This window comes from Glandiceps talaboti, chromosome 21 (assembly GCF_964340395.1).
Source record: "Glandiceps talaboti chromosome 21, keGlaTala1.1, whole genome shotgun sequence".
Lineage (NCBI taxonomy): Eukaryota > Metazoa > Hemichordata > Enteropneusta > Spengelidae > Glandiceps > Glandiceps talaboti.
In genome coordinates this window covers 5,934,827-5,949,748 of record NC_135569.1, presented here as the reverse complement: position 1 = coordinate 5,949,748, position 14,922 = coordinate 5,934,827, and the positions used below count along the sequence as shown (strand labels likewise).

General features: G+C 35.5%; 1 protein-coding gene across 1 annotated transcript in view; it reads left to right on the top strand.

The window, feature by feature from the left end:
* Positions 1-1,234: 1,234 nt before the first annotated feature.
* LOC144451762 (uncharacterized) overlaps positions 1,235-14,922 on the top strand; it is a 44,800-nt gene continuing 31,112 nt past the window's right edge. Inside the window, exons 1-5 of the mRNA XM_078142664.1 lie at positions 1,235-1,540; positions 12,478-12,552; positions 13,270-13,298; positions 14,192-14,245; positions 14,650-14,800. Coding sequence (XP_077998790.1) covers positions 1,327-1,540; positions 12,478-12,552; positions 13,270-13,298; positions 14,192-14,245; positions 14,650-14,800 — 523 coding nt within the window. The 5' untranslated portion in view covers positions 1,235-1,326. The remainder of the gene's footprint in view (positions 1,541-12,477; positions 12,553-13,269; positions 13,299-14,191; positions 14,246-14,649; positions 14,801-14,922) is intronic.

Genomic DNA, 14,922 nt, shown 5'->3' with positions numbered 1-14,922 from the left:
TTTTTCCTACAATTATTTTGTTGTGTAAACGTACTGACACGTATACATGAAGTGTGTTTCACTGCAGCGAACAAACAACTGATATCAACTAAAATTAAAGGCGCACAAGCTTAGTTTATACGTATTTGGGAGTAGTGTTTGCTGTATATGTAAAACGTATTCGCAGTATGCTAGTATATATTCAACTTACTGAAGCATGCTTACAACCACTCACAATTCAATGAACTCAAACTCATAAAATATCCGATGACGTAATTTATGATACGTATAAAAAATGTTCAGGAAATCCCTACTATGCAACAACTGTTCTAACAATGCCAGAAGACAATCGTAATGTTATAGAATATATGCATCAACATTAATATTATACTGGAATGTGGTTTTAAATAAATTAAGTACAAATGTATTGTCAGTTTTTGTCATTTAAGTACAAGGTTATAAACTCAACTTGTGCTAAGGAAAATCCATCTTTATTCAGCCAGATAAAACAACGTCACTTGTTATGAAAGAGAACACACAGGTAAAAAAGAAGGAATATACATCTTGTTTCCTTTGCTATCAGCCCTTTTATCGGAGTTTTATGCGGGTAAGTTTGTGGAAAATGGGGTAATAATCAGAGATTTGGTAAAAATGGCACAACAATGTAGAGAGATGTCGTAAAGCCTATCAGTTCAATGTTACACAAACTCCGCATTTTCAAGTTGTAAAACTTATGATGAACCCAACGATGCAAGTAAGCTCCTCTATTTGCTTGACCTAAGATGTATGAAAAATATGCAAAGCCTGAAAGCTAATATTTATTAGTAAATACTACGATATACATCTATTTTATGTTAGTTTTAAAAAAGTTTGACAAAGGTTCTTTGCACAGGCACTCGAATCAATGTGTATGATTTAAAAAAAATGTATACACCCCCCCCCATCATACAGATTGATTCGAGTGCCTGTGGTTCTTTGCAACTATACCTGTATTGAATCATTATGTCGTTGCCATGACAACTCCATTACTGTATGTCACATTTTTTTGTTTTCTCGTGGCCATTGTTTCTATTAAACGTTTAATATTTTATGCTTGTGAATGATTTTTTTGTTTTATTTACTTTTTATGTAATTGACTATGGCTTCGAGTATGGGAGGTGTCTCGATTGTCGTCCCCATAGAGTTGACCGGGCGCATCGAATGTCCTCACACTGGAGGTTATAATAAACCAACAAACTCATATAGGTCGCAGCCATATTGAGGAGGTGAGATAGACAACGTGTAACTTTTGTACGCGATGACTTTTTGAACTTCTCTGTATAAATGACGACTTTATTGCTCTAGTGCATGTACAGCTCTAAAGGTGGAGGAGAAGGAATAGTCATGGTTAGCGGCAGGAGACACAGGAATTGGTGGCAGACGATATTATTTCTGGGCATACTTATTTGTGTCGGATATGGCGTTTACCTTTTTAATGATGTAAACCAGAAACTGAAGTTGGCCGAAGGAAAGGCGGCACAGTACCAACAGCAACAGGAGTCACTTTCTGCACAGTTACAAGGTAAGGGAATCAATGTGATTGCATTCTTCAACGTTTGCGTAGAGTAGTACATCGGGTGCTGTTTACCCTAACCCCAATATAAACAAAGGGCAGGTCAGCTGTCGCGAAGCCTGTGGCCATTTAAAAAAAAATGACTCGATGAGAAAGCCGTAGCGTCCGCTATCCGTCAAGCACGCCAATATTATTGATGTGGTTGCCTCTAAACAAAACATAGTTCGTAAACTGAAAATATCCTGCAGTTGGGACATCCAGTTTTCATTTTTGCACCCACTTAAAATGTAACAAATAACAAACTTAACTTTAATCCCGTGAATTAAAATGATTTTACATGGTGGTCGCTTTACCACAAGCAAGTGAAAATAATAAACAGTGTATAGAAAAACTGAATTTGTAAAAAATATTTTAATGTAATGTGATAAATTAAAGAAAACCTTTATCAAACATATACAGTGCATTGAAATGATAGCTGTACCATGTAATTAAGTTTCATCATAGGATGATAAATTATGTAAATATATTCACCAATGGAAATATTATGACATCCCCTGTGAATAGTATTTTGAAATAATGTTTGGAAGCTTATAGGCCCCTGGTGATTCCATTCACAGCAAAATGTTAAAATCAGCTGGTAGAATATGCTATTTGTGTTACACATAGTTGAACTGGAATGAATGTAGTAAAGTGTAGTTTTTAAAAAAGTGAATGATGTGAAGTCTACTACAGTGTTCAATTGAATCATAACAACAGGCTGTTATCTATATAATAGTAGGGTGTATACTGTTGTTACACCTACATATTTTCACACTAGAAAATTTTGTGTTTTTGCAGTCTTCAGCTAGTTCTTTAGACTGTTAACAGTCGTCTTGACTTTTTTGTAATTTTTCTTTAATACTATTGTTGCCGCTGAAATAGAATTAAACATGGTGTGTGCAGGGCTAGATTATATTTTATATGTTTGAATCCTCAGTGAGTAGCGTGCGTTCTGTATGTGCATTGTGTATGCTGACTATTAGATTGTATGTTATACGTTATGTATTTGCACACAATTAGTATTTAAATATGACATATTTCAGAAGGTTTTTTTTAGGAATACGACAAAATATAATCTGCAGCTGAATACAGACTACTTTTATTATGATTATTATTGACTTTATTTAATCTCCATAAAATTAAATTGTTGAGTCATAGGCTCTTCTTACACAATGTCAAGAAGACATTGCGCTGTCCACAGACTTGACAGTGTATTTACATAGGTCCAGATATTGACAGTGATATGTGTCACCTAGTCAGCACTCTAGTAGTACATCAAAACCCACAACATTGCATTGCACTTCAGAGTCTTGTACTTTGGAATTAACACAAGTCATTCCAGCCATTGTGCTGTCAATTTTTACAGTTAAGATATTCCAGTCATTGGTTGGCAATTGGTATCAAAAAGGGAGTGTACGAGAGGTACAACCCATAACACCAAAGTAAAGCCTTTTCTGTATGTACGACAATCATTCATAGCATCCATATCAAGTGTAAAATTATGCTGTTTTATTTACTAATTGACTACATTAGAAATCCCTAGGCTAGGCTTGTAAATAAACCAATTGAAACAGTATATTTCTACACTTGATATGAATGCTATAAACGAGTATAGTACATAGTGAAAGTGCTTTACTTCAGTGTTACTCCTTGTAATATGAATACTATAAATGAGTGTAGTACACAGTGAAAGTGCTTTACTTCAGTGTTACTCATTGTAATATGAATACTATAAATGAGTGTAGTACATAGTGAAAGTGCTTTACTTCATTGTTACTTGTTGTACAATATAGTGTTGGTGTATAGTGGACAGTAGTTTACGATGACATGGTTTCATTAATGAACATATAAAATGTAGAAATGGTAATTACAATGATGCACTTAATATTATCATGTATTGGAATTTAACAAATTCATGTGTACATGTATTTGTATCAGTGCCTGAGAGGGCAATGAGTACTTGGTGTAATCTACTGGAGTTATTAGGTTCTTCCTAGAGATTTTTTAAGGCTCATAATCTTCAAATGTTTTGAGTCTTAGTCTGTTATTATATTAAGGGCCATTGTATTTTACAATACATGGACTTGATCGGGTTATTATTTCACACAAAAGAAGTGTTTAAAAAAATATATTCATATAAAGTATGAAAAAAAGCCCAGAGACTTTAGCAAGTCTAGGTTCTTTTTTAAAATTATTTTCATAATGTCTAGGAAATTGTAGAATTGTTCATCAGATTTTCATCAAAATTGCTTCCAGCAATCACTGGCCAATAGAGTGATGACAATGTTGTATGCTAATGTATTAAACATGAATAGAATAATCTGCATAAATTAATATGTAATTAGTATTACAAAGGCTCATTGACCATTCTTTCACCTTGTGTATACAAAGTGGGTCTTGTTTTGTTACATGTGGTAAGTAGGTGAAATCGTGGACGTAGAAGTAGCCCTTCCTACCTCCATGGTAAAATCTACTTGAGTCCCATAGGAATTTAGCCTAGATACTCAGTGCCTTCTAAGTTCTTGTTGTGTAGTGGTAATCTATTCAAACCAGTCACTTAAAGATAATAACACCACTAGAAGTCAGTTTCTTAGTAGACTGTAAGATATGTTGTGTTGCTCTGCTGTCATATGCTGAGCTACAGGTATTTTACTAAATTATGTAACTTTTGTTAGTAGGGTCTGTCTGTCTGTCTCCATCCATCCATCCCTTTCTTTCTCTCTTTGTCTGTCTGTCTGTCTGTCTGTCTGTCTGTTTTTGTCTGTCTGTCTCTGTCTGTCTGTATGTCTGTCTGTTTCTTTCTTTCTTTTTACCTGATTTTACAAGCTATACGAGGATTATGAAACCATGGCAACATTTTACATGTATGTCCATCATTTATAGTGTTCTCAGGATTTTCTCATATCTAATTTGCATGTAAATACATGTTGATATGTCAATTGATTTCTGTTGGTTTGCTGGAATGGTGGGGGGGGGGGTTAATGTATTTTCATGGATCTGTTACTTGAGTCAGTTAGACATTATTGAAGATCAGTTTTAGTAAACAAAAGAGTTGATTTGTAGTGAAGAAGTCACAGATAACACGAGATATGTCTAGAACACAGTAAATTTGAAAGCAAAAACTCATAGCCTCATTGGCTTGTACAGACATGTATGAGGTCAGTTTTAGCAAACAAACTATTTGATTTGTTGAAATAGTTAAGGTAATGATATGTCTAGAGAACACTAAGTAAATTTGAAAGCGAAGATCCTTAACTTCAGTTCATTATTGTGTTACTTGGCTCATTTCACGTGGAGTCATGATGGGTGAATGGTTAGCGTGACTGGCTTGGAATCTACAGGTTGCAGGTTCGAGCCCTGTCGCTGCTTGCTGTTTGTTTCTGAGTGGCTAAAGTCCTTGGGCAAGATTTGAACCACGACTGTGCTTCAGTCAACCCAGCTGTATAATTGGGGACCTGGTAGGATGTAGGTTGCAATGTGAAGGCTTTAATCCTATGCGCTTAAATGGCTGCAATGGATTGTATGCTCCCCGGGGAGTTGAGGAAGACTAAAGGGCCGTTGTGCCGTTCTGATCCGAGCCAGGGGTAATAAAATTGTAAAGCGCTTTGAGCACGGTGTGGGAAAGCGCTATATAAGAACCGAACATTATTATTCATTATTATTATTATTTCGACATAAATGCCAGTTGTTGTAAACACGAGAATTGATTTGTACAAAAAATAAAAGATATGTTGAATACTGAAAAGAATTTGAAGGCAGAACTAACATAGAATAGTCTGGACTTAGGGATGAGATCAATAGTTCAATATAGGATAAAAAGACTAAATTTTGTTACTTTGGCCAGTTTGGGTGTGGAGATGGGGGTTGAACCATTTTAGTCATCATCCTACAAACATGATTTTACTTTTATTGGATCTGTTTGTACCCCAAAATATAATGCTGTCAAACTGAGAAATAGAAGACTTTTCACTATAGTAAGTGCATGGCGCAAAAATAAAGCGTCAACAAAAGAACTATTTTTTTCCACACTACATATTAGCTTTGTATACATGTCATAACATATACTACATACTGATTTGAAATTGATTGTGCTGTCTGAAACATATTCAATTTTGGTCAATTTAGTTAGAAAGGGAATGGGGAGGTCTGTGGCCAAACTAAAAGAATTTGTTTTTTATTGTACATTGAACTATTGATCTCGCCCCTTAGCTACATGTATCTGACATGACATGTATGTATTCTGACTGTTATGATGAATGACATTATCTAGTTGGACAGTCAATCGTCTGGGCTAAAAATAGAAGGGCATCACAGGTGATGTATAATATTCTTGTATATTGACAGTGTCAACTCTAATGCACATACTTGAATAGTATTGAACTGTCCTCATAACAAGTGGTCCAATGATACTAGTATCACATTATATAAACAGCTGACTTTGTACCCATGACATGGTGTGCAAGGTCAGACTGGAAGGCTAACAATAAACTAGAATGCATGTTCTTCAGATTCTTGAATTCTTGAATGAATGTGTGAGTGAAAGAAATGCATATACAGATACAATAATGTTCTTATAGCACTACATTGCAAATACCTCTAGTATACATTGCAGATGTGCACTGGTGCAAGTAATCTCTGGTGCATATATGTAATACATAATAATGTTCTTTAGTTAAAACTAAATGCTGCACAGTTGTACTGTCAAGAAAAACATGCAAAATCAGTCATAATTGCTTTGAATTATTAATATTAAGTGGCATACTCAAGTGTTGACACTTTGTTGCCATGGGAACCATATATATTGTATTATGAAATATGCAGATAATTTCAATATGAGTACATTGACTGTGTTCATTTACAAGTATCGATGTGAACAATTGAGTGATTAGCTTGAGCCATAAGGGTTGCCCTCTATGAAAAGGTTTTGACAAATTGGCACTGGTAGTGCAGAATTGCCCTAATTGGGGTGAGATAAATGTTAACATCTCCCCTGAGATTCCAATTTCTGTCAATTCCTTTCCTAGAATAGTATTTAAAGAAGCAGCTTCAGGAGATAAAGATATTTTTTTAATATAAATTTTGGATTCTTAAAGAGCCATTATTCCATGATTTCACATCACATAAAATGTGTTCGATTGCCAAGAAACACCAAATTGAAACTATTTTTCACCTATTTTGTTCTTTCAATGATGCACCATTACTTCATGGGTGTTAGCAGACATGAATATGGATTAAATGAACATTGAATATTCATGACTCCTAAGTGCTTATTTCCTTCATATAAATAGTCATGTGAATATGTATTGTTCATCTAATAAATACTCATCATGAATATTTATTAGATGAACAATATGAGACATGTGCATGTATGCAAATACCCATGAGACGAAAGGGTACTGGTATAAGAACAAGGAGGTGAACAAGAGTTTCAATTTGCTGGTTTTTTTTGCAATTGAGTGAAATTTATGTGATGTGAAATCATGAATAGAATCTTGAACATGTCATCACCAGAACATATGTATTCTGTCAAACCAGTATGTCAAGTCAGATAGCCAAGTCTCTAGGCTACACTGTCAAGCCAATATGTTCAAGTCAGATAGCCAAGTCTATACTGTCAAGTCAATATGTCAAATCAGATACCCAAGTCTCTAGGCTACACTGTCAAGCCAGTATGTCAAGTCAGATAGCCAAGTCTGTGGGCTATACTGTCAAGCCAATATGTCAAGTCAGATAGCCAAGTCTATACTGTCAAGCCAGTATGTCAAGTCAGATAGCCAAGTCTCTGGGCTACACTGTCAAGCCAGTATGTCAAGTCAGATAACCAAGTCTCTGGGCTATACTGTCAAGCCAGTATGTCAAGTCAGATAGCCAAGTCTCTAGGCTATACTGTCAAGCCAGTATGACAAGTCAGATAGCCAAGTCTCTGGGCTATACTGTTAAGCCAATATGTCAAGTCAGATAGCCAAGTCTGTGGGCTATACTGTCAAGCCAGTATGTCAAATCAGATAGCCAAGTCTCTGGGCTATACTGTCAAGCCAGTATGTCAAGTCAGATAGCCAAGTCTCTGGGCTATACTGTCAAGCCAGTATGACAAGTCAGATAGCCAAGTCTCTGGGCTATACTGTTAAGCCAATATGTCAAGTCAGATAGCCAAGTCTGTGGGCTATACTGTCAAGCCAGTATGTCAAGTCAGATAGCCAAGTTTCTGGGCTATGCTGTCAAGCCAGTATGTCAAGTCAGATAGCCAAGTTTCTGGGCTATGCTGTCAAGCCAGTATGTCAAGTCAGATAGCCAAGTCTCTAGGCTATACTGTTAAGCCAATATGTCAGATAGCTAAATTTCTTAGCTAACAATTATCATCATAATAACTTTCCCACACAAAGAAGTGTGAATACTTGAAGGTTCTAATTAAAGGGGTTAATCCCGAAAAATGTGAGCTTTTATCAAACCTTTTTTTGGACAGAACACATTTCCTCTTTGTAATGTAAGTTTTCAGTGTATATGTATGATGTAGGTCAATTCAGTGATTCACTGTATGCAATTGCTTATCACATCAATTCATCTTGTGTAAAGATATATGAAAAACTAACAGATCAAGGACTTGTGAATAGGAAATTGTTCACTGGCTGATACAAGGGTGAGAGGTTATAGGTTATGAGGGTCAAGGTTAAATGCCATGAGGTCAACATAACAAAGATATCAAAAATAGCCTTGTTTGATCTGTTACTGAGCAGTATCAGTGGCCAGTTCGGGTAAGGATGTGTGGCCAATACTGCCAACTGCAAACCCCATTGTAAATCCATTTTGACGAAATAAACCAATACCCTGCTTTATATATTAGACAATTGCAGGTTTTTAGAAGATCAAATTTGAGACCAAAATATATTTAGTAGATCCATATTAATAAGGAAATGGTGGTTTGCAGAATGTAGTTTTCACTCTTGCATTCAGGAGATAATATTTTGGAGGCAATGAATGACACAGTTATGATTTGGTGAAAGACAATCGAATGGACCACATTATAGACCTAGTAAAATAAAAAATAATGTAGGCTGGACCCCATTTTAGACTCTTCGCCTTGCAAAAATACTACAGACCCAATGTTAAGACAAAAGGGCTAGAAAATGTACCTGCTTACCCAAAGGGCAGCACATATACATATGGGCAAATAGGGGGGAGTAATTCCTGGGGAACTCTCCTCACACAGATTCTATCTACTACTACACTTAAAGTAGTCAGGATTTGGTTGGATTTTTAATTTATCAAACAATTTTATGATTCATAGCTTCAATTTATAGAACAATTTTATCATGGCATCCTACTTGAAAAATCAATGTGAAGCAACATATGCCAAGTTCTTGTTTGTAACACAATAAATAACAAACTTTTTGCACCTGTTCGAGGAGTCTGAGTAGACTTGGAAGGAAAATTCCAAAGTCAAAATATCAGTTAGGATAGCAGAATAGTGTAGTAGCGATAGTCCTTCAAGTCTACAGGTAGGCTACACGGAAGTATAATTCCATGTATGTACTATGATTATGAATAGTATATTTCTAAGTATTCTATCGGTATTTTATAAACTAAATATTAACTTGATGTAGATTTGTAGATTGTGTTGGTAAACGTTGAAATCAGTTACTAAAATCATTGACAAGAGATGAGACTATTCTGAAATCCAAGCTGTTTCTGTATTCATTTACTGTCCACACCTATAATCTGTATTATGTAACTATGTAATGTAATCTGGTGCATTCTTTGAAAGTTCATTCCTATTGACTGAGGACAAATGGTTGATTAACCCATGGGTGGAGGGTCTATGATTAAGCCAGACACTCAACTGTGCCCTTCTACAGTGTATATAACTCAATATATTATGTGATGTGTACTGAAAGCATAACTACAGAGTTCTCCTACTGTCTATCATCGCTAGCCCCATGATAACCATCTACACGGCACTAAAAACCCTACCTCAGAGGATTCATTATAGTTTTAGGCCTGTGTAGACGAAAACACATCCTAAACCAGTCCTGAAACCCCCTCTGAAACCGAAATTTAGGACACCACCGAGAGGTTTCCTGAAATCGTCCTGACTTCGTCCTTTATGTTGTGTGGACGCATTCTGTCCAGAAAGTCTCCTGACCATGTTGTAACACTGAAACCCAACATATAAATATGCAGTTTTCTTCGACTTTATTCAGTCGATAATTATGGTTTCTTCGCTGTCGTTTACGCAAAGTAAAAAAAAAATTCAATTCAATTCAATTCAAAAACTTTATTGTCCATTAAATTAAAAACATATAATGGAAAATTTCCTTCTGGCATTTCAGAAATCCCAATACGAATAAAAACACTATCACAGACAACATACAACCAGACAGACAAATGTACAACAATACTATGTAGGTCTATGGAAATATATACAGTACTAAAATCCAAACACAGTTATTACAAATCAGTGAATCCACGGTTTAAAATAGAAATAGCAGATGGGATAAAAGACTTTTTGTAGCAATTTTTCCTTGCGAGGGGAACTTTGAGTCGCCGACCTGACGGTAAAGTTTGGAACTGGTTATGTAGTGGGTGTTTTTGATCCTTGAAAATTTGAACAGCTTTTCGTTTCAGTGACTGGTGGTAGAGTTCGGATAATTGTTTCTGCTTTGAACCAATAATCCTTCCCGCCTGATTGACGACTCGCGACAACTTTGTTCTGTCTTTAACTGTGACAAAAAATTAAATTGACCCACTTAAATTGTGGGTCAAAATAAGATAAACAAAGTTTCATTACATCACAACGTATATTTTCTGGAGTGGGTCAGGGCGGGGTCAGGAGGGATTGTGTGACAACTACGTTGTAACCTTCCTATATGTATTTGTAGATATAAACCGAGGCCTACCTGAGGTAGGAGGTCCTACACTTACGGGGCTTAAATCAGTGTCCTATTCCTAATATAATCTATACAGAGTACTTGTACATGGAGAGAAGGTTGTGAGGGGTGTTCATCAAATTATTTGATTTTTTTAGCCTTTCTCAGAGGCATGTATTTGAGTACAACAGAGTCACAGATTCAGTCAATTCTACAAATGCAGTTCATAGATTGGCTGCTGTTTTCTTAGTCTGAGGTGGTTCTGACTTGAGTACAGTGTCAGATATATCTGGTCGGGATGACTCTGTTCTCAATCAGAGATTCAACTTACTCTGTCTACAAGCAGAACTTGTACATCGTCCCTAATGATGCACATGACAACTTCAAATTACATGTACATGTACCAATTAGTAAATGAGGAAGCAGCATCTCATTTGTTACCCATGACCCAGAAGTCAAGATATTTAGACAAATATCCTCTTTATTGAGCTGAACTGACACGGAAACAGGTCATACTCAACAATAACACTAGCATAGGTTTCTGTGAAAAAGGTACATTTGTACATAATACAGAAAGCGTATAGTTATACACCACTTGTAATCAAGCTTTCAGTTTACTAAGATAGGTGCAAACTAAATCTACTGTTCTTCAATGTGGTAGATTATACAAGTGGGTGATAATGTCAGTTTTTCTGTTGTGTGATTCTAATCACCCTGTGATCAACATTATAGTGTAAACATTGGAAGTCCCAAAACAGCACTGCATGTTCATGGAACTCTAAATAAACTAGTTTTCAGAGATGCCGCCCTACTGAGACTAGAATTAAATCAGCAGCTTAATTATCACTGTTGTATCACCATGTTGCAACAATAGTTTTAGTTTGTGTCTTTTTTTAGAAAACCAAAGGCTCAACTACCACTGTACCAGGGTAATAATAGCCAATCGTGCAGACAAGATTACCAGCATTGTTGGCTCGTTTTAACATATGTGAGATTTGTACGCTGTAATATGTCTAACATGCAACCTGTATACATACTTCAATATTTCAGTATTAAAATGATTCATCATATTTTGTTACAGGTGTGACATGATTGATGTGATTGTAGCATTGTTTATACAGCTAGTACTATGGTATATATAGTGTTACTTTTCAATGTAGTGACATTATTGTAAGCTGACTTCCGTCATCCCATCTCATGCCATATGTTAACAAGTCAACATCATATTGTTACACTGTAACTTTGTATGAATGCTGTCACCACAACCATTACAGATTTCAATCTGTCCTGTATTATAGTAATGGCTATTTGTAGCCTGGAATCCATACTGTCCTGTTCTAGAATGCATTATAGTAATGGCTGTTAGTAGCATGGAATCCATGCTGTCCTGTTCTACAGTATAACATGGCTATTTGTAGCCTGGAATCCATACTGTCCTGTTCTACAGTATAGCATGGCTATTTGTAGCCTGGAATCCATACTGTCCTGTTCTACAGTATAGCATGGCTATTTGTAGCCTGGAATCCATGCTGTCCTGTTCTACAGTATAGCATGGCTATTTGTAGCCTGGAATCCATACTGTCCTGTTCTACAGTATAGCATGGCTATTTGTAGCCTGAAATCCATACTGTCCTGTTCTACAGTATAAATATTACGAAAAATCTGATTCAGTAATATGTAAGAACCAACCGATTTATTGATGGATGGATGGATCGATCAATCAATCAATCAATCAATCAATCAATCAATCAATCAATCAATCAATCAATCAATCAATCAATCAATCAATCCATATTAAATCAATCAAATGATCTATCATCAAATCAATCAATCAATCAATCAGTCAGTTACATCCTGTGGGGACATACACGTTTACGCTAACATTTATTGTAAGTTGTAAACGGTATTTTAGTACATGTAGCTATTACTCCTTCTCTTCTTAAAACTTAAAGTTTTATATTACAGTAGTACAGTTAGATAAATAGTTATTGAACTTGATAGGATTATTTTTATGAAATATTTATTTTATTTGTTCTGTTTCAGTTGTATATGAACACAGATCAAGACTTGAAAAATCATTACAGAAAGAGAAAAATGAACATAAAAAGACAAAAGAAGGTAAGTTGTGAATAATTAGGCAAATGAAATAAAAAGTAATTGTGTGTTTCCAATAACCTGACCGATCCTAATTTAAGCTGCCGACCCTAAACCTTTTTTAAACATTTAAAACAAAACGATAAGAAATTACTTGTCTTTTTGACCTTCATGTACATCTGTTTTCTTTCCCCACCAATGTCTACATATTTCATCAAACTTTCACAGAAGGTGTATTCTGACCGACATTTCATAATTTGTTGAGTTGAAGCAATACTATTCAAATAAAAATAATCAAAACGATGAAATAAAATCAAATCTTGACCTATCTACCATATTTTTTTAGGCCATGTTATTGGAAACACACAGTTATTTTGTTTCCCACCTTACAAATGTATACAATCAGTAAACAGAATAACTAGAAAAATGTTTGGTGATCCACAACCAAGTTACGTTTTTCATGTCTACATTTCAGCAACTTGTATATTGTTACACTGTCCCCTTGTATGAATGGCATCACCTGCCATAACCCTTGCCCTTCATCAGAACAAACTGATAGTGATTATTGTTCACCACTAGATGGCAGTGATACTTGTGAATGAGGATGAGGGCGTTTTGGCTCAGTTACGTCCAGGACTATCTGTTCACCACTCTGCCATCTAGTGTATTTTATGTGTTTCTCTACTTTTTTAATGTTTTTTTGAAGTAATCTTTGTTTTGTTTTTTTACATTTTTCTTCAGATACACAAGATACATTAAATAAAGAAAAGGTAAGTTCCAACCCCCCCCCCCCCCCCCAAAAAAAAACCAAACAAACAAACAAACAAAAAAAACCCAAAAAACCCCCCCCAAAAAACCCCACTGTACATACACATTACTGAAAGTCGCTGTAGAGAAATTGACATAACATAGAGAATGTACGTTGATCAGTCCTACTCATAGGATGTCTCCTTTTGTGGTGATGATTTGATGATATTCATTATACAACTGCATCTCTCACCATCTCATATTTTCACATATAAATTTACTCAAATTCACACTCAAACCAGGTCACATTGTCAGGGGCAACATGGTATAACACCTAAAATAATCCGATTTTTACTACGTAATGTAATATATTTTGTTATACATGATTTGGGGTGACAAAATAACGTCTTGGTTACTTGCTAAACTTTGAGATCTAGTAAAGAGTCCTACTGCTCTTGACATGTGTTCAGCCATTTTGGAAATATTTTGTAAGTGTAAGGGTTTGTTGTGTAACTCTTGTGCTGATATTAGGAATACCAAAATTCTTCTAAAATATACTAATTATAAAAAGCACAATTTCAAATTGTCATAAAGTATGATTAAAAAGAAAGGTACTGTACACTCAGGCTTATTGCTGACCTTTCTAGGCTCTAAATCCTATGTAATCTCTGAGTAATTCTATCCTGGTTATGACTTCACTGATAAGATAACTGTAATGTGAGAACCTGGGATTCTAATCCTATGAGTGCAGTCTGTTCACTTCAGGTTCTTGCATTTAAAGGGCTATGTTTCAATCCCTGAGTCATAGCATGGATATTTGATCTGATTCTGAATAGTCAGTCCAGGTCTTTTAGTTAGAAGTAGTGTTGTTGTTTTGTCTGATGATCAACATTGTTTCACTGTGATTTGTTGACAGCAAGAAGCTTTGAGGAGATTTAATTCATTAGACAATAAACGTAAAATGTTAGAGGTGAGTAGATATGTTGAGTAGTGGATATAACAGTTCTGTGTCTGTCTGTATATGTGTGTGTGTGTGTGTGTGTGTGTGTGTGTGTGTGTGTGTATGTGTGTGTGTGTGTGTGTGCCTGTGTACGTGCGTGTGTGCCTGTGTGCGTGCGTATGTGCGTGCATGTGTGTGTGTGTGTGTGTGTGTGTGTGTGTGTGTGTGTGTGTGTGTGTGTGTGTGTGTGTGTGTGTGTGTGTGTGTGTGTGTATTCAGGTTTCCAGAGTACTCTTTATACTAACATAAACATGTGATATATATATATACACATACATACACACACACGGATACACACATGCCACTTAGAGTGTTAATACATCGAGTGACGAAACAACCTTTAACAAAGTGCATGTTATATAATATTTTAACAGAATGAACATGAGGATGTAAAAGAAGATCTATCTAAATTACAGTCGAAATATAATGACTTAGAAGAAGACCACAGGAGAGTACAGTCTGAAAAAGAAATAGAATTACAACAAGTACATCGAGATAAAGAGTTACACATTAAAAATTTACAAGGTAAGGAGAGGAATGTATAATCTTGATACATAATTGAAAATTATGGCTTTTAATGGTTATATCATGACCTTATGTCACAATACGCTTGATTGCGAAGTTGAAATTTGTTCCTCATTCATTGC